This window comes from Gallus gallus, chromosome 21, assembly GCF_016699485.2.
Source record: "Gallus gallus isolate bGalGal1 chromosome 21, bGalGal1.mat.broiler.GRCg7b, whole genome shotgun sequence".
Taxonomy (NCBI): domain Eukaryota; kingdom Metazoa; phylum Chordata; class Aves; order Galliformes; family Phasianidae; genus Gallus; species Gallus gallus.
In genome coordinates, this window is record NC_052552.1 from 1,385,110 (window position 1) to 1,404,972 (window position 19,863).

General features: G+C 39.0%; 2 protein-coding genes across 6 annotated transcripts in view; one reads left to right on the plus strand and one right to left on the minus strand.

Moving 5' to 3' along the window:
• Nucleotides 1-19,226, plus strand: part of MMEL1 (membrane metallo-endopeptidase-like 1) — a 28,555-nt gene extending 9,329 nt beyond the window's left edge. For 3 of the 4 annotated variants that reach the window (XM_025142620.3, XM_001233076.7, XM_015297090.4), the window contains 21 exons: nt 532-591; nt 1,185-1,346; nt 1,756-1,836; nt 2,242-2,337; nt 2,516-2,634; nt 3,319-3,384; nt 5,660-5,794; nt 6,441-6,530; nt 6,658-6,794; nt 6,994-7,087; nt 7,328-7,456; nt 7,731-7,829; nt 8,399-8,482; nt 8,763-8,866; nt 9,853-9,911; nt 12,021-12,140; nt 12,674-12,807; nt 13,514-13,579; nt 15,780-15,875; nt 16,397-16,473; nt 16,861-19,226. In XM_025142620.3, coding sequence (XP_024998388.1) covers nt 532-591; nt 1,185-1,346; nt 1,756-1,836; nt 2,242-2,337; nt 2,516-2,634; nt 3,319-3,384; nt 5,660-5,794; nt 6,441-6,530; nt 6,658-6,794; nt 6,994-7,087; nt 7,328-7,456; nt 7,731-7,829; nt 8,399-8,482; nt 8,763-8,866; nt 9,853-9,911; nt 12,021-12,140; nt 12,674-12,807; nt 13,514-13,579; nt 15,780-15,875; nt 16,397-16,473; nt 16,861-16,960 — 2,108 coding nt within the window. In that variant the 3' untranslated portion in view covers nt 16,961-19,226. Of the gene's footprint in view, nt 1-531; nt 592-1,184; nt 1,347-1,755; nt 1,837-2,241; nt 2,338-2,515; nt 2,635-3,318; nt 3,385-5,659; nt 5,795-6,440; nt 6,531-6,657; nt 6,795-6,993; nt 7,088-7,327; nt 7,457-7,730; nt 7,830-8,398; nt 8,483-8,762; nt 8,867-9,852; nt 9,912-12,020; nt 12,141-12,673; nt 12,808-13,513; nt 13,580-15,779; nt 15,876-16,396; nt 16,474-16,805 lie in introns of all 4 variants that reach the window. The other variant, XM_040651290.2, reaches the window with a different exon arrangement.
• Nucleotides 1-19,863, minus strand: part of PRDM16 (PR/SET domain 16) — a 398,575-nt gene that overhangs the window by 355,662 nt on the left and 23,050 nt on the right. The gene's annotated exons all lie outside the window — the stretch shown is intronic.

Sequence of the window (19,863 nt, forward strand, 5' to 3'; positions counted from 1 at the left end):
ACATCAAGACCCTCTATATCACTGCCATCAGCCTCACAGCAGCACATCCAGCAGACAGCACCAAGCAGGAAGAGCAGGGCACTGCTCCAGCTCTGCTCATCACTGACACGTTAGCAGTGCTTTGGGCTTTTGCAGATTTTCTTCACTGGAGGAATTTCACAAACCAAGACTAGCTATTAAAAAAGAGAAAACTAATGTCCAAGAGTGACACTTTTCAGATTCTGCTGGAATGGGGATGCAGATTCATTTCTTCACATAATAATGGCACATATTTGTTTCTCGTTTGGGTTTTTTTCCCCTTCTTTTAGAAGCTACTGCAAAACATTTCTACCACGGAGACAGTGAGCAGGTGAGTTAAAACTCACTGCTGAGAATGCTGTTGTACTTCTTGCACAGAAATGTTCTGCATGTATCCACAGATAAGAGATGTCTTTGATATCTTTTACTGACACTGAGATTGAACTGTTGGTGGATGACATTGGTAGTGACTTCCAACTAATTCTGTCTGCTCTTTTACTCCTTTCTCTACAGGCACTCAGTATGGTACCAATTCAGGCAATATATGTACCACACCTGGCTGTGTTACAGCAGGTAATGATTCTTATAATGAGTGATTACTGTAGAAGTGATGTTTTACAAGTGGTCTACCCAATGTGAATAAACAAGGCAGGCTTTAAGACTGGATAAGTATTAAAGGAATAGAACTATTTCTGTCAAAGGCAGTAAGCATAGCTGTCCTCAAACACAGCTCCATGTGCAAACACTGGGACCAAAAGACCAAAACTGTTGTTATTTCTCCATTATATATTTTCATGGTAAGAAAGTAGTACAGGAAGATTTCCATCATGGTCAATGGTTCTCTAGCCTGAGCCACAATTACATGAATTGACCAATACAGTCTATACCCATAAAGTATCACAGAAATCCCCTTAGAATTAATTCTGCCAAGGAGAATGGATTGTACACACAGGGCTATTCATTTCGAGAATCTACTAGTATAACTCCATTATATGCAATTAAGAGAGGTATGATCCTTTGAGTCATGATACATGAGCATAAGTCTTACCCACGTTAAGCAGCATGAGCAATGTGCCTTCTTTCCAGGCACATTGGTGGCAATTTCTGGTAGTCCCAGAGATTACTGGGTAGTTCATGGAACTCAACTCTCTAATTTTGATATGTAGCTGCTAGAATAATTCAGAATATGGACACAACAGCTGATCCTTGCAAGGATTTCTATCAGTATGCCTGTGGGGGCTGGCTGAACCGGCACGTTATCCCAGAGACTAGCTCCAGATACAGCATTTTTGACATCCTGAGAGACGAGCTGGAGATCATCCTAAAAGGTAGGAATGAGGCTTCTCTATCCTTGGTTGCACATCTGTGTTTAATTTCAGCTCTCACTATTTATTGTACATTACGGACAGAAGTGTTGATTGTGATTGTGATTTTTTTATCTCCAGTCCTTTAATCTCTCCATCTTTTACTACATCCATTTTGTCGTAACATCCTGTTCTCACTAAAAATTGGCCACAGGTGATTTGGAACTAACTTCAAAGGGAGATGGACAAGCTGCATGCATGTCCTTCCAGACACTTTGTTCTTTTGATAGCTCTTTTAAAGAGCACTCTAGTTTAACAGTAATTGAAGCCTAAGGTAACAAGTATTTTTCACAGACCTGAATTCTCAGTGATTTCTATGAAAAGATCAAAGATCTCCAGGGCAAAAATCTCACGGCAATGGTTCTTTCCCCAGGTGTGCTGGAGACTTCAGATCAAGGCGACAGAGAAGCATTTCAGAAAGCTAAGATACTTTACAAGTCATGCATGAATGAGAGTGAGTCCCTTCTTGTTTTGTTCCTTTGTTCAATACCAAATATACAACCTGAACAAAGGTCCAGACAATATCCATGTAATCTCTGTAGCCTGATCTGGAACATCATTCTTCAGCCAAATGGAGATGCCTTTGTATATGGCATGGATGCTGCTTACCATCCTGAAACATGCAAAGCCTTTCCTTCTGAATGCAAAACTGCAATTCATTTCATTCTTTCCAAAGCCATTCAATCAAACTAATGCAGGAGACTGATGATTTCATGGTCTCTCTTGTTTTTTACAATGATAGACTCAGTTCCAGATTTAAACTGTAAGGAATATTATCTATTTTTCTTCTTCCTCCATTCCTCTTCACCCTACCTCCCAGCTCCCCAAAACAAAATAGTATTTGGTTTTCCTCTCTCAGGTCTTATAGAGCAGCGAGATTCATTGCCTCTGCTAGAGGTCTTAACTATGGTTGGAGATTGGCCAGTGGCTTCTGCAGACTGGAATAGCACCAAAGGTAATACTGTGCCTGAAAGAGGCAGAATTATTTACTACACTAAGGTGACAGCTGTCCTGGATGGCCTAACTTTTGCTTATGAATAAAAGATTAAAATGTAGGATGCAACACATGCATATATGTCCTGTTCAAATTGATACATCAATAAATAATGTATATTTTTCCTTTTATCTCCAAGAACCAAGCTGGAGCATGGAAGAGAAACTCTCCATAATGAACTCCAGATTTAACAAACGTGTCCTCATTGACATGTTTGTATGGAATGATGACCGGGATTCCAGCAGACATATCATCTATGTAAGAAAAATATTGCAAGGAATTATTTATGTGCGCCAGAATTATAACATGTTCTTATTTCCCCTACATATGGATCAGCTTTCCATAAAGTCAGTGCGTATACACAACTGGCAAAATTTATGTAATGGTTCAAGCGTCAGATACGTCTCAAAGTTATTTCGGGAAACATTCCATGGTAGCATAATTTGCTTTTTCAGCTAAATCAATGGACCTTTGCTGATTTACAACATTTAAGGGTTGAAAATGCTTGTGACATGCAAAATGATCATGAGGCTTATTATGTAGCAGGATACCATATTTCAAAAGTCGGTATGTGTATATTTCAGAGCCTGTTCATGCATTCTTATGCATGAAGTGTAGCCCACAAGTCAAGCAGCTTCTTTTCGAAGTTGCTTAAATTTATTTTTCTGACTCAATGACTACTTAAAGACTTTCCTCAATAACCCATGCTAAGTATCCATCCTGTCATCGTCTAGAAATTCAGAAACAGAAGTTGTTCCTTCCATCTCACCTCATTTTCTAGAGAGCTGAAGTTCTTGAATGTTTGGTAATAGCTCATTGTTGGCCATTCCAACACTGGATGGCATGTGCAGCATTTCAAGGATGTTGCCTTTCAAGGATGCCTTTGGACCGCACCAGTTCCTGTTCATCACTAACTAAAGAAATGTATATGATCTCCTTCAGATTGACCAACCTAGTTTAGGAATGCCGTCCAGAGATTACTACTTTAATGGGGGCAACTACCAAAGGGTAAGTACCCCTTGTAATTTATTTACTATGTGCGACTAAAGTAACATCATTAAGTATCCCTGTGTTTTGGAAAACTCAGACATATGAATCTTCATGTTACAGAGCAGATTATCACATTCACTGCTACATTTTTCTCTACTCATTCCAAAGTCTCATCAACTTTACAAAAGAACAGAACAAATGTCTAAATATCAAGACTCCACAGAACTGGCTAATTCACACCGATCAGAAGAAGGTTATGTGAACAAAATATAACTGTATTTTATAACTTCTAACAGTTTCTAATTTTGAAGGATAACTTTCACTAAAATGTGAACCTATGTTGCTTGTATCTTCTAAAACCACTGGCTCTGGTTGCTATCATAGAAGGTACTGAAAATTTGGTTATCAATACGATCTAAAGTGACAATTGTTCTGTATTTGAGCATACAATACCCCAGAATGACTCTTGTTCAACACCAAAATATTCAAAAGCTCACACATTCATTTAGGGAAAAAAAAAAAAACCAACAAATATAGATCAAGTTTTACATGGAATAGCAAAAGCAATATTACTGAATTAATCAATTAATATAATTACTCAGCTGATAAGAATCTGCTGCCTCCCCTCCTCATGCTTCCCAGAAATACATGGCAGTTGTGAGAGATTAAATCTGAGCTGCTCTTCTGTGTCAGCACTCAGGGCAGAAGTGTGAGGTTTCTGTAAATACTTATCAGGTTGTGTTTGCAACAGCTTACTAATTTATCAGTTTCCAAGCTCAAAATAATGCTTTAGTACTTTTTAATTGTCAATTATGTCATACTGGCAGTGAGGATTTGCAACTTAACATTGAACTCATTTTCCTAGCATGAATTGAAGGGAGTAGAGAGAGAACGATCAGCATTTCAGACTCCTGTCTAGTGGCTATAAAGACAGATTAACAAAATAAAAATCAAAACAAAAGAGAGAGACTAGCTTTCTTACGACTTCACTGCATTTGAATGTATTTCCATATATTATATGGTCTAAAATACATTCCTGTGAAATTTTTATGAGATTGTTTTTCCACACCTTCTGGCCATCTTTATAAACTGCCAACTTCTGTTCATCTGTCTCATAATACACAACATATAATCCGCACATGGCTGTGTTGGGAACAACAAAGAGCTGCTCGAAGTTTGCTGGGAGCTGCTGGAACCAGGATTCTGTTCTACAAGTTCAACCTACGTAGTAGCAGTTACATTAAAAGGGATATTTATGCATCCCTGCTCAAAAATCAGACTTGGAACACCTTGCAGGGGGTAGAAAATCAGGCACAGTACACGGATTATCTTTACTTAGCAAAAGAAAACCCAATAGCATTTAAAATAATTAAATAAAAAGGGCTGTGTTTTTAATTTTTATGAATAAAGAGGAGAGACAATCCCTTTTTATTTGCTATTTAACAGCTCACTTCCCACAAACAATGAACCAAACTGATGACCCAAACTCCCCCTCTGCGTTGTCCAGCATCTTTTGGCACAACTCTTACTGAGGCCTGTGGGAGTCCAGCCTGATTAAGGCCTCAGCATTCAGCCTAAAAACACAAACCATTATCATGTAAGTGCCCAGACTCAATTTCACAAGAGCTATTTTATTTATCTGGTTTCCAAGGTCTACGGAGGAAGAAAAGTATGCAATAATAGGTAATATTAAGCTTTTTTGTATCATAGATCTGTACTCAGCAACCAGATATCTTTTCAAGGTCCATTCTGAGGTGTAACTCAGAGCCAGAGCTTCCTCTCACAAATAAAGCAAAGGTATCACTGGGACCCATCCGAGAGAGCTTTTCTTTCACTCGGTAAAAACAGAGTTTAGAGGACTTATGGTATTAATTTCAGAGAACTTAAACCCTTCCATGTCCACCCTGGTATTTTGGCGAGTAGGAATCACTAATTCCCATAGTGCAACTCAAAGTACAGAGCATTCTTTTTGCTCTGGTTGAAATTCTAACCCCAAACTCCAGAGCTAGCTTGCATAGGGATGTAAAAAATGTTGCTTTTGTTATGTGTTTTGAGACTGGGAACTGCACTGCAAAGTATTACGGGATGAACGGAGGTCATAAGGATTGCAGTAATATCTATTACAGTAAGGAAAAAGAAAAATTGAAATAACATTAGAAGTGGAGTGCCATTGAGCCCAACTTTTACACAGCAGACTGTAAAAGCTAAAATAACAATCGTTTGCTTAATGACAAGTGACAGTAAACCTCTCCATTATGACCCTACGCACACACATACAATTTCTTCTGTGCAGGTGAGAGAAGCTTACCTGCAGTTCATGATCACTATTGCTAAAATGATCCGAGAAGACATGAATATATCCAAAGATGATTTGTTTGTCCAAGAGGAGATGGCAAAGGTTATGAAGCTTGAAACAGATATTGCAAATGTGAGTACAGCAATGAAGGACTTCTCTGTACGTTTGGGTAGGAGGAAGGAGGAAGAGTCCAACTTTTTTTTCAGCAGTTTGACACAGTAAAAAACTCATGGCCAAGGAAAAAAAAAAGTAGAGGGGTGAGGAGAGAAGGAAGCTTTCTGTGCCATGAGCAGCCCAGAAATCAGAGCCTCCATGTGTATAATTATCTCTAATGTATGCACAGCTATCATGCCTGCTCTAGCCTTAGCCATACTGGTTTTTTGGCAGTCTTCTAAATCAAAATACTTCATGTTCTGCTAAACACATGTTGTCATAACCCCAGGGCTAGCTCTCTTGCATCATTTGTTTGCATTTTTTGGGGTGCTGTAGACTTAAAAAAGCTTGGTTGTCCATTCTGAGAAAGATGAAGGGAATCTCTTGCTTCAGAAGATTAATGAAGCATTATTGAATTAGAGGTGCCTGAGTTGTTGTACTGAAATGTAGAAAGCAACACTGGATGCCAACTCTGTGCTCTCATTCCTCCCTCACAAAAAAACCCAAACTTGTTTTTATTCTCAGTGATGTTTACATACGTATAATGTACACACACATTCATGTGACTTCAGCCATTGACATCTGTGTCAGTTGGTTATGGTAATAACTTTGTGAATGTCTTCAGGCAACTACTCCAGCAGAAGAAAGGCATGATGTAACCTTGTTGTACAACAAAATGACCTTAAAAGAGCTACAGGAGAAGTTTGCATTGAACGTAAGTGTTCTTTAGTGAGTGTTGCTTCTACTACCAACACTAGAACATTCAGTGGCATGGACTACAGAAAGCGTGGACAGTTACTAAGGCACTTAACACCGAGAGTATGTGTCTCCTTTCTGCCTAGGAGTTTAACTGGACCTTCTTCATCCAAGGTGTCATGTCTTCAGTGAGTGTTCAGGTTGACCCAGAAGAAGAAGTTGTTGTATATGGCATGCCCTACTTGCAAGAGCTGAAAGCAATTATCTCCAAGTACTCAGCAAGGTAAAAAAATAATATTTGGAAAGATATCCCAGACAACAGTCACAGAAATACTGTGGATACAAATTATTGGGCCCATTTGCTAGTTCTTCTAGGGCTTCTCTTAGAAAAGAGAATAATACAGCATCATTGTTCTCCTCTGACAGTCTGGACTAATGTTACTTTTTATAAGGGATTAAACTCAGATTTGCTTTCCACACAGCACTATCCAGAACTACCTCATTTGGCGACTGGTAATTGATCGAGTCAGCAGCCTAAGTCGGCGTTTCAAGGATGCTCGGGCCAGCTACAGGAAGGTATTTCCTCTCTGTCAGTATTATGCTCTATAGTCTCTTTAGGAAGAGAGTCCCCCATTCACCAAGTCCAGTCCTTGTCAACACAGAGACATTGTTAGAGCACGTAATCACAAAATAAAGTTAAAGGAACAACAGGAACTTCTTTCCTAAGTTTGCTTTCTCATTAGGCAGCAGTTTGGCAGAAAATTTTTAATAAAAACCATGTTGGCAGAATTGATCCTGTGACATTTTATATTCTAGGCTCTTTATGGGACAACGCTGGAAGAAGCCCGCTGGAGAGAATGCGTGAGTTACGTCAACAACAACATGGAGAACGCAGTAGGAGCAATGTATGTCAGGGAGACATTTGCTGGTGAGAGCAAGAGGATGGTATGTAGTTTCCCCTTTGTACTATTGTACATCCAGTGTCCACAGTGAGCATTCCCCTCCATCTGATCTCCCAGCCTATTTTACCTGGTAAAGATACCCACCAACCATGAGTCAGAAAGCATAAGAACTCATTTGTGATTCTCTTTTAAATGCCAGATACAAAACACAGAATTCTGGGGAAATCAGTTTTCAATAGAAACCCTTCATTACCTTAACTGTGTTTGGGAAAAAAATAGCATGTAAATAATTCATTTTTTAACTGCCTCTCTTTTAGGTCCAAGATTTAATAGATAAGATTCGTGAAGTGTTCATTGAGACCTTAGATGAGTTACAGTGGATGGATGAGGCATCTAAAGCAAAAGCTCGCGAGAAGGTCAGAGACAACACGAAACTTCAGTATTCTTTCATGAATATGAACTCTTTGGAATCCTGTAGCATTATTGTTTCCAAATGAGAAAAGTTTAATGTCCATTATCCTGTTATTTATTACCCATCCTATGACAACGTCCTTCTCTTTTGTATCCTTTATTAGCTCACATACCTCACATTTCTCTTAATGCATCTTGTGAACCACAGTATAAGTGAGAAGATGACACCCAATGCATCAATATGACAACTGAATACAATGCAGTTCCCCAAAGGAAAGTTTTCATTGACTTTAGAACTATTGGCACTGTTGCAATGCAAAGAAAAAGAAGTTAAGCTGAATCCTGTCAAACAGTGCTGTAGGGTCTACAGGTTTACCATAGTGGTTGGCCACACTTGGAGAGGAGAAGAAGGCTGTATGTTCTATGTTTGGGGGTTTTTCTTATTTGTTTGTTTGAAGTCTCACCTGGCAATAGAATGTTTTCAGCTACTTGCATCCCAGTTCTCATAAACAGGTGGGCAATAACAAAAATGAATTTGAATCAGAAAAGGAAAGGTTAAACTCTTTTCTTCTAGGCGTTGGCAATTAAAGAACAGATTGGCTACCCAGATTATATTTTGGAAGATCAGAATGAAAAGCTAGATCAGGAATATGCCAATGTAAGTACATTATATGTACCTCAGTAAGTACCTCACCTCTATATAATAGCCTACACTTATTTTCTTGCCACATTGAGTACTTACACTTAAGTAGCTATCATTTCCAAGTGACTAGAAAGCATATCAACTTGATTGTATGGAACATTTTGGAAAGTAATTAGCTCTTTGCATGCATTTATAAGTGATACTTTTCAAACAAAATATTTTAGAAGCTGCATTCAGTGGCACAAAGAATTCCTCATTCAGCACATCTTACCAATACCAAGATATCTTTCTTCAGCTGAACTTCAGTGAACACAATTACTTTGAGAACATCCTAGAAAATCTGAGAGCTGGAGCCCAGAAGAGCTTGAAAAAACTTCGAGAAAGAGTTGACCAAGACATGTAAGTTTCAAGGAACATGTACATGCCAGGTACATAATCTTAAGTCCTGAAATAATGGTGTTATTGTGTTAACTCATGCTGCAGATAAGTAATAGTGCTTATGTTTACATCTCCTGGAAGATGTGAACATTTTCTGTTTTGCTTAAGCAGGGAATAATTAAACTTCAGAGCAGCTTACGAGTAGCTATGTCAAGATAATGGTAGATAGAGCAACCAGGGCACCACGTGACACTGAGAGGACAAAAGATGTGGGAAGAGGAACATCTTAGGCTGATGCTGCTAAACACTTGCCAAGAGTTCATGGCTTCAGACTGTCACTGCCTTGAAGTGGGTTGATCAGAAGTGTATGTCAGGTAGAAGAGAAGGAGGGGAGATGGAAGGGGAGAAGTACAAAGAATAAAAAGTTGTCAAGTTGTGGGTAAGATTTCCCAAGAGAAGCTTACTTCAAACAAGAATTACTTCTCTAAGTGAATACTCATTATCCATGAAACAGTGGACACCAAATACAGACATTCATATATCTGATTCCAGATTTGCAGTGACTGTGATTATTCAGATTTAATTAAAATTTTTCAACAGATAAGTTGGGTCTTAACTTCTAATTTGAGTAACTGCCTTCTGCTGCTCAGAATGTCTTCTAAATGTTAATTTTCTTATGAATGTAATATTTTTCATTTCCTCTTAAGCTCAGATAGTGTTAAAGTGAGCTGGTAAACAGCTACCGCACTCCACCCCAGTGTCACTGTTCAACATTGAAGAGCAAATGTGTTTCTCACTTTAATTTGGTATTCTTTTGGATGAAAGATAAGTGAGACATCATCTATTTCCTATTATGAGTATTTCTTTACAACTGCACTCAGTGGCACCCTTCTTCCCTCTCTCAATCCTTTTCTTAAATGCAATCTACATTTGTGAATAAGAGTAAAACAGTAAAAAGAATGTTTAAAAAAATCATAACTGACTTTGTGTGCAACACTTCTTTTCAGATGGATAATTGGAGCTGCAGTGGTCAATGCATTCTATTCTCCGAATCGGAATCAGATAGGTAGGTTAAAAACAATTTTAAACAGCTGCATGGAATTAGTTAACCAGATATTGCTTCAGAAGCATGCAAGTCTGCTGTCTGGAGGCAAACCTGCCTGAGCCTCTGTGGAAGCTGAGGGCAAGGTAGGCAGGCTGTTCTTTTCAAACAGCAGCTTTGTTGATGAATATTCAACTCCCCACCCCCCCTACTTGGCAGGCATAGTTCATATACTGTAATTGGAACGGCCTTATGTTTGAAAGCCTGAGACAGTAACTGCTACTATACAAGTGCCAGCTTCAGCGACCAGGGAATGCTCAGAGTGTGTTCTGGGCTGTTTCTACTCATGTTTCCACATTCCTGATAAACATAAGGGCAGCCTTCCAGTTTGCTCTCTGTGCAGATGGTACAGAAATAATTTTGCTGAGAGGCATACTACTCTAAAGAAACCTGCCTCTTCTTACAGGATGTTAGAGCTGAGATATTTTGCTGAATTGCTAGCCTGATCCCTCTTGTTCTTAGTAGCCAAGATCTCAGATATAAGGAGACATGATGAATATGTCTGGTTCTACATATTCCCCTGTCTCTGAGTTCATGCAGGTGGCCAGAAGTTCATGTTAAGCCTAGAGATACTGCAGACTCCTTGCTGAACTCTGAGCACCCCAAAGAGGAGAGGAACCAAATCATTTCTACTCCATAGTGTTCACTTGCATTCCCAGAGCAACAAGAGTATCTACTATGTTAAGTACTGCCCAATATGGTAAGAGAAAAATGTGTGCCCTTTTTGACCAGACAGCAACTGTATCCTTCTCACAGAATCATGCTAAAACCACAGCCCAAGGGCAAGATTTATGTAATCTATTTCTAAGGGCAGGAACATCCATAGCACTCATGACGTGACCCTTTAGCCTCATCAGGAAAAACTATGTCCCACTTGATTAGCTTCCATTTACTTCTATGCTGTAGGTACAGCAAAGCTATGACTGGTCCTTCAGCCTCAGTAGCACTCCTGTAGCTTGCTAATAGATGCCATCATGGTGCCGCACATGTATTCACCATCAGGCTATTTAGCCACAGCATCCCTATTTACTGACACTGGTTTTATACTGACTGTAATCAGCTGTGAGCTGGCTTTGCCAGCAGTGAAGTCAGGTCTTAAAGAAGCCTGGTTCCTCTACAAATTTGCTCTTGTAAGCAACATGGAAGTTAGCTTAACTTGCAGATGAATATGCAAGCCGAAAATCCAAGTGCAGCTGCTGCCAGCAGTGAAGATGTTAGTTAAACCTATTTCTTCCTTCTCTAGCTTGTGGGAACTGATTTTCCACACTAGTTTCAGTCTCCTGCTTCTTCCTTACTGCACTTTGTCCTATGTACTGCTCCCCAGGATTGTATGGATAAAATCCTTAAAGGCATGGGTCTTTGAATGAAACATCTGTTATATAATTACAATATTTCAATTAATAGAAAATATCTTACTAGAATTAAGTGCTTTCAGTCTTAATTCTTCTAGAAGCATGTCCGTCTTTCATTTTACACACATGGGAAGAAAACTAAATCCCATTGCTTCTATATAAGGCTTTTCTCAGAGACTGAAGGATAGACCTCCTGCTGCCCTCCCACGACTGACATGGGAGTGCATTTGGAGCTCTGTAGCAGTTACTGCTCTGCATGTTTTACACGCTGAGTGTTTTTGGTGGTAATCAGCATACGATTGCTCACCTTTCTGCACCCAAAATAAAGCAACGAAACAACCATTAGTTCCCCTATAAAATGCCTTTAAAACACAAACTGTACCCATCTCCAGGAGACAGCTACTAAACTTCCTGCTCTTCGCTCACTGCATTATATGTTATAGATCAAATGAGGCTAAAGCTGAAATGTGAATGATGCTTGGTTCTCAGAAGAAGTACTGTAATTGCAGATGTGCTAAATTAAACCTTTATTAACTTGTCATTCTCCATTTATACAGAGGGAAGCAAATTCACATGAGGAGGCATGATGGTGTGTGTTTCTAACCATTTTATATTTTAGATTCTCTCCTGACCTTTAAACCAAATAACCACGTAGTTTGCCAAGCATGCAGAAATAAAGCCATCTAGCTCCCAGCACCTCCCTCTCTCTTCCTCTTTGCAGTTTTTCCTGCTGGGATTCTACAGCCTCCATTCTTCAGCAAACACCAACCACAAGCCCTGAACTTTGGAGGGATTGGGATGGTTATTGGGCATGAAATTACTCATGGCTTTGATGACAATGGTGAGGAGATAACTCAGAAAGCATTCTTCTTTCAGTTGCATTCATTACATTGTAAGAAATTAAAATTATACACTTCTGTGACTGAAGTATCCGTGCACAAATGTGCTCACACCTGCTAAGTTAATTATCTGGGAGCAATACTTGCACACTATGAGCATTCTCTTGAACTCCTTGCACTGAACTTAGAAGGCCACTCAAGGTGTAAGCAGGTTTTTAAAACAAATTGAGTCAGTGGCAATTCTCAGGAGAACCTGTTGCTTCTGCAGCAGCATCAAATTTGGGAATACTGTCAGTACAAGGAGGTATGCTGGCTTCTAAAGTGAAATGAAATCCGTGCACTATGTTCTTCGTTCCTTCTTTGTGATAAAAGAGCAGCTAGCGCTGTCTTGAAATACAGGAATTGTATTTCTCCCCATGTAAACTTATGAAATAGATTTACTTTATTATCTTTCTATAATGAGGTGTAAAACAGCTTTGAACAAAGTCCCACTTCGGGTACGGTAAGCCATTAACGTACTGCATTTTTCACATAGGTAGGAATTTTGATAAAGATGGAAATATGTTTGACTGGTGGAGCAATTTCTCAGCCATGCATTTCAAGGAGCAGTCTCGCTGCATGGTTCATCAGTATGGAAACTACACGTGGGAGCTGGCTGGAGGACAAAATGTAAGTATAGCTGCCAGGAACAGGCATATATAGGATCTTTTGTTTTAGGACATTTAGGGGAAACAGGCTGATGCAGGTTTGAAAACAGCCATCTCAAGCACTTGGTTCAAAATCAGTAATAGAGCGTCTAGAGATAAGAACTCAGCAGTTCCCACCACCTCTTGAAGAATAAGCTCCTAGTTTTAGATTTACTTCTCTTCAAAAGCCTGCCTTCAATAAACCAATAAAAAGGCCAAATTTCTATCCAAAATTTGAAGTAACAGTTTCTGAGAAAAAAAAAAAATATATATATATATATATAGGAGACGAATGAACAAGCTAGCATAGGCTAGAAAAACAGCCACACTTCTGTAAGCTGGGTTAACAGTGAGCTGGGACCACATGTGCTTTTGCTGCCTGACCCTATTAAGAGTACTTTGCAGGAAGGGGAAGGATCTGGTGTTTGCTACTGTATCTTGCCATTCCTGCTAGTGTTTGTTCTGCCCAGCAGCCCAAAGTCTGTTTTATATTCTTAGCCAAACTTCTATTCTAATCTACATCTCTTATCCTGTGAATTCCTCGTTTACATGCTCTCCTTTCTTTGTCCTAGCACAAAGTCACTGCTACCTTCTGTTCCAGGCATGACCGTCGACTGTGCTTCAGCTTGTGGTTCTTAGGTTACTGATGTTACTGACTGTAGAGTAAATGAATGATTATTCTTTTACAGGTCAGTGGAATAAGCACATTAGGAGAAAATATTGCAGATAATGGAGGAGTCCGACAGGCTTATCAGGTAAATTTCAAATACGCTGTGTGTGATTTTTACCTGCTATTCAGAAATTCAGGATGCTTTTTATAGCATAGAAAATTGGCAATTAACACATTATTACCCTGTTCATAAAGTTCAAGCTTAGTTATGTATCTGGAAGTTTATGTCCCAATAGACCGAAATCCAGTGTAGGACTGCTGGCATTCGTGCACCCAGGAGAACACAGTTACACTTTGATGTGACATAATGCTTGATGCTGCATACTTCAGTTTCAGGTAAACAATGGCCATGCTCATAAATAGGCACAACGTTATGCAGGAAAAAGGTGAAGCACTCAATTTTCTAAAGCTCCTAATTCTGAAAATGGCAGCTACAACCACAAGCAGCTGATCACATGGCAGCAGACACTAATTTCTAAGCAATACAGCTTTGTGATATTATGAAACAGAGCAACTGTGGTCTCTACAAGTTTTTCTCTCACACTTTTCATCTTTGATCTCAGAAGTGACACATCGGGTAAGACAAGAAAAGAACACATAGAAGTTCCATCTCCTTCTCAAAAGGAATACAGATCACGTCTACCAGAACAGCTGTCTCAAACACTTAGCTCCTTTTGTTGCTTTCTTTGTCTTACAAGCTTTAGGGAAATAACACAAAGAAGCTTCTACCTTGATGCTGTGTATTTTTTGTAGTAAGCAGGAAAAAAAATGCAAGAATTGATAATTTCAGAACTCTTCTTTCCAGGTAAAAAGGCCGTTTCAACTAGTCAATTATTTTCAAAATAAGAGAAATGCAACTGTATTTCAGAGCACTGCCTCTGTGCTGCGGCTGAAAGATGTTGCTCAGCACGCTGCTATCTGCTAAAAACACCACTGCACATCGTCCTATTTCAACAGGGGAAGACAGCTTCTAGCCTCAGGGAAGTCCAGTATCCGCAGTCCTCCAGGTTTACAAACCATCGTAATGAATAGGAACTCAGTATTTATTGGCACAAAGGTTCTTTCCATGTGGAGCTCAAACGTGAGCATGGAATGTTCTTTTCTAAGAATAATCCCAGCAGATGTCAGGGTAAAACTTTTTGGGAACATGGTAACAGTTAAGGGTGTTTATAGAAGAACATCCTGAATTTTCAGAAATCTAAACTGAAAAGTCTGAATCTGAGGAGTACCATTAAAATCAGTTACTTCACTGATGTGAATACATACATGATTCTAAGATGTATTACAAATGTGGAAGAGCAGTGTGGTGTGACACGTCCTGTATACAGCATCTGCTGAGGCTCTGTGATGCTGAATGCATTTGAACCCCCCAGTTCTACCTTTTATATTCTGTGTGCTTTGGGACTACCTCAGCAACCACAAGAATAAGGTGATAGAACATGTGAAATTAATCAGCATGAGGACACATTAACTTGTCTCCATTATGTCAATATACCTAAAAAAAGAAAATTGGCCAATTAATGTGTAACAAGAAGAGGTAATGGATTTAACATCAAGCAAGATTATTATCTGCTACTTTATAAGCAGTTACCTGAAGAAACAGAAATCATCAGCACAGAAGTATAGAGAAGACTTAACGCTTCTTTCCTGGATACAAAAGTCCTACAGAAAAAGTAATGTAAAAGCTGATGATTTTACCTCAAACTGCAGTCACAGTCATTCTGTCTCTGTTGCCTTACTGAGCCAATATGTACATCCAGCCGCACTTGAGCTGAAAGCACCTGCCAGGAAGTGCCATGCTTGCTTGCTGAGACACGATAGCAAACACATGGTCCATCAGAGTGGCAGGTCCTACCTTTGGGTAAAACAATACGAAATTCAGACCGGGTCTCTAAGTGTCCCTAAAGAATAAACACAGTTCCTTGTAATGGAGGTCCACTCGCCAGTTACAACTACAAACCTAAAACTCAACTTCCACGTAAGAAAATGGTATTTTTTCCCTGGTTTATGATCAGTGTTCAGTTCAAAGATTTCTCCAAAGATGACTGCAAATTATCTTCATGTGTTTAATTAGAATACCCACAATGACTTTTTTCTTCCATAAAATTCACCATACTATTTGTATCAGAAAGACAAAAATTAGGAAAACATAGAACAGGAAACATACTGAGTTCACACACAGCTCTGATTGAAATCTCTCACTTCAGCAGAGCATTCAGAACACCCACTGTGTATGAATAGGCCATCCTGTTGCTTCACTGAACTGAATCTATGATAATTTCTAGGCTTATTTAAAATGGCTGGAACAGGAAGGGAAGGAACCAATGTTGCCTGGACTGAATCTATCCCACAAGCAGCTTTTCTTCCTCAACTTTGCCCAGGTAAGAACACTCAGAAACCCACAGACAAGCCTAAAGCTTAGAGAGAACACCAGTTCCACTTGTAAAGTGATTCACCACTGGCTGCATGCATATTCAGATGACAGATGTTGCTACTGATTCCACTTATTTCCCTATATATTCCTTTATTACAACGCAGAAACAGTAAATTTGCCGAGTTCAATTTCACCCTACCACCTGGATAAGAAATTCTCATATGTTTTCAGTTGTAGACTAACAAATGTTTGACAATAGGGGACTTAACATTGAGCATCCTAGACTGTCTGACTTAAGCTCATTCCTTTGAGGAAACACATAGGTGACATCACTCGAGAGCTAGTTTATCTGTCCCAGAGATATAGATAAATCTAAAACTAATCAGAGAAAACAATTGTGTCTATTCTGCTCCCTCTCTAAACACACTCCAACAGTATTGCAACAGGAACTTTGAAAAAAGGAAAGAAAGTACCCAAGTTGCATTTCCTTTAATACTGATCCGCTAATTATTAATTCTCCTTACGTAGGTCTGGTGTGGTTCCTACAGACCAGAATATGCTAGCCAGTCAATAAAGACAGATGTTCACAGCCCTCTGAAATACAGGTGGGTTTATTTACTGATTGATAGCATTACTTGGTTCAGTCCTTTGCACTAGTGAAGTGCAAAGCCAGAGAGCAGCGCATGGCTGGCAGCTACATGCCAACAGACATGATAAATTCAGGCTAACATAGAAATTCTCCCACTGCAGGACACTGCTGAAGAGTATGTTCCTTTATTTAGTCTGAATTTGCCAATCTATAGAGAACGTTTGTTCAGGCATTTCAATAGTTATGTCAGCTTTGTTCTTCTTGCAGAGTTAAAGTGTGTGGTGCTCTGAGACTGTAACTGAGTTCCCTGATTCAATCACATCATGAACATAGTTTTCTGTTTTCCAGAGCAATTATCTCCATGCACCGTTCCCATACAAATAAGTTTCTTCTCTTTGTTCAGGGTGATGGGATCTTTGCAGAACTTTGAAGCCTTTTCAGAGGTGTTTCACTGTAAAAAAGGCACTGCCATGCATCCTGCAGACAAATGCAGAGTGTGGTAACCAAAGGACTACTGGCAAGAATGACATACACTGGTGACACAATGAACAATTCTTGCCAGCTATGTGCCTGATGTTCTCCCACTCAGTCACAGCCAAGGCTCATGGTGCAGCTACTGTAGTGAGAATCAAAGAAACTGCAGCACTGAGCTTTTATGGTCCCACTGGGAAGTATGCAAACATCTCAGTGACTGATGGGCCGTGCTGAACAGTGCGCGCCGGAACAGAACCGACTGTTGGAAATGACATCCTGACTGTTACTAAGATACCACATCAGGGTTACAAAGACTAATTCTTAAAACCAACAAACAAACAAACACAACCCAACAAACCAACAAGCAACTGCACATCTATTTTTCAGAAAGCAACGATTTTAATATGTCTTACGACACCTTCTGAGACTGAGCAAACCTGTTTGAGGTGTTCCACAGAACTGTTTTCTAGTATTCCGATTCAGTTTCTAGTGCTTTCTTCCCAAATTCAGGTTAAATCTAGTTTAAATTCTCATGTTGTCTGTCTACTTGCACTTTGATTACTGCTTTGATGTAAGAGATTGCTATTTGTCTTGATATGTTACCACGTGAGCTGTATGTTCAATGCCTGTCGGCTGCTGATTTCATACAAAGCTGTACTCTTCTATTGCACTTGAGTTCTTCTGCTCCAAGGAGCACTGTAACGTGACCTTAAAGTGAGTTTTGCCAGATAGAAAGTCACATTTGTAGGAATACAAATTCTATTGTTACAGATAAAACTATGGGGTCACTTCCTTCAGAGATGTATTTTAAAAGATGCTTATTCTTGTAGAAGTGTATAAAATACTTTTGGGCAAATAGCAAACATGAAAGTGGAAACAATTGAGTTGTTTTAATCCCGTGCCTTTTCATTTTGCCATAGTCTATTTTACAGCATTTACATTTGAAAAATATAATATCATTATTTTTAATTAAAAAAAATACAACACGATAGCCAATTCAGCAAGGATTTTGATATAGAAATAGTTGGGTGACCTCCTTCAGTAGGTGTTCTAATGGGATGATATTTTAAAATGCCAACATTTAACACACTTTAATTACTCTTCCAGCAAATGTTTATCTTTCTAGCAGAGGGATCACTGGAAAGCAAGATATTCACTGTTGGTGCTTAGCTTGTGAAGTGCCAAATCACACTATTTGTTTGCTTCACAAATTTTGTTTGCAGACAACTAACAAAAGGTTTGATTATCTAAACAATAGGGAAAGAAATGAAAATGCCGTAACAGAAGCAGCTTTGCCCATCAGAGATGATCTATTGAAGTACTCTAGCCTGTGGGACAATAAGAGCAGGCTAAATCACTGAATAAAGCCCTCCAAATTCTTTTATGAATGTTAGTTTCACCTACTAAAGTGAAATCGAGTTATAGGTAAATTGTAGCATTTGTTGTAGCTAAGAATATATAGTTCAATTGCATTTTATTTCTATCTTAGAAGTAATTTTACAAGATTACTTTCTGAGAGTCAGTGCTACCTCAGGGATTAACCACTCGTCCATGCCCTTCAAAGTCTTAGAGTTCAGTACAGAATAGACAGTAAGCAGTCACATAGGGTTTAGTTGCAGGTTCATTTATTTAATCTCTCTTCAAAAGATGAAGAACAGACTGCTCAGCACATAGGGTTGCCTACTGCAAATAAGTTGCACACAGAGCATGAAGTTTGGCTTTCACCTTAGTTAAGAGGAAAACTGCTTCATATCCAATTCTGACAAAGACCCAGATTTAAGGCAGGTAAGTAAGAGATGATTTTTCAATGGGAATTGCTGGATTCATACATGTAAGTGCCTGAAAATGTTACGATTGACCCACATTCAAAAAAAAAAAAAAAAAACCCACAAAAAAAGACGAGGAGAGAGAGTGCACTAACAAGCTCCAAGAGTCCTTTCCACTAAATAGATAGATAGATAGACAGATGAAAGTCCTAGATTGAATTATATCTGTAATAGGCTTTATTTTTCTCAGGTGTTACCTATATAGCTATCAACATGATCTAAACCCCCTCCTTAGAATGAAATGCTGTCCAAGCTCTGTCCTGACCAGGAAGTGAGGTTAACCTTTCTCATCACATCTAAAAATGATGCTTCACAGAATGATCATTTGACTACTGTTTCCTATTTGAAAGAGTTTAACTTCTTCCAACATTAAATGTCTGGTTACAAGACAGTCAAGTGCTCTGATAGATCAGCTTTTGTAATTTAATTTGTGTATGATGGCAGGCAAAAATAAAATGTATTTAACTGCTTCACTGTTTTGGATTTTCTATGCCACACACCAAAGCTAAATTTCATATTCAGGCAATAAAACCTTTTCCTTGTGCATGTATCTTCCAGCGGCTCAATATGTTCCTAACGTGCTGGACAGGTATTTTGCTCATGAGACAGATTACAGACTTACATGGTCAGGAGCAAAAAAATTAAGTTACAAAAAAAGAGTCTGCTAAAGATGCAACCAGTAATACAGTGCTATTAACAGCTTCAACCAGGCTGTAACAGCTGTAAGTTTACTATATATATTACAGTCCTAGTAACAAGTACTATACAGTTATCAGAAGTGGTCCTGGGGCTAGTCAGATTTGCATATAATTGTTACGTGAAAGTACAACCTACTGTCATTTGTTACTACATTCATACAGCAGTTTTGGCCTGGAGAATTATTTTATATTCATTCACTTAAGTCTTAGCAGAGGGACTATGAAACTGTCTGATACTGATTGCGAGGAAGTTGTTGCCTACTGAGAAACTCAGGCAAATGACAACCATATATATATGCCAAGCAAGGGAAACAGCATACAACTGTGCAGAGGTCAGGTGGAGGAGGTTCACATGGATGACAATTTAATTACTCTGCAAAATCATTAAGCTCTGGAGATATGCCATTA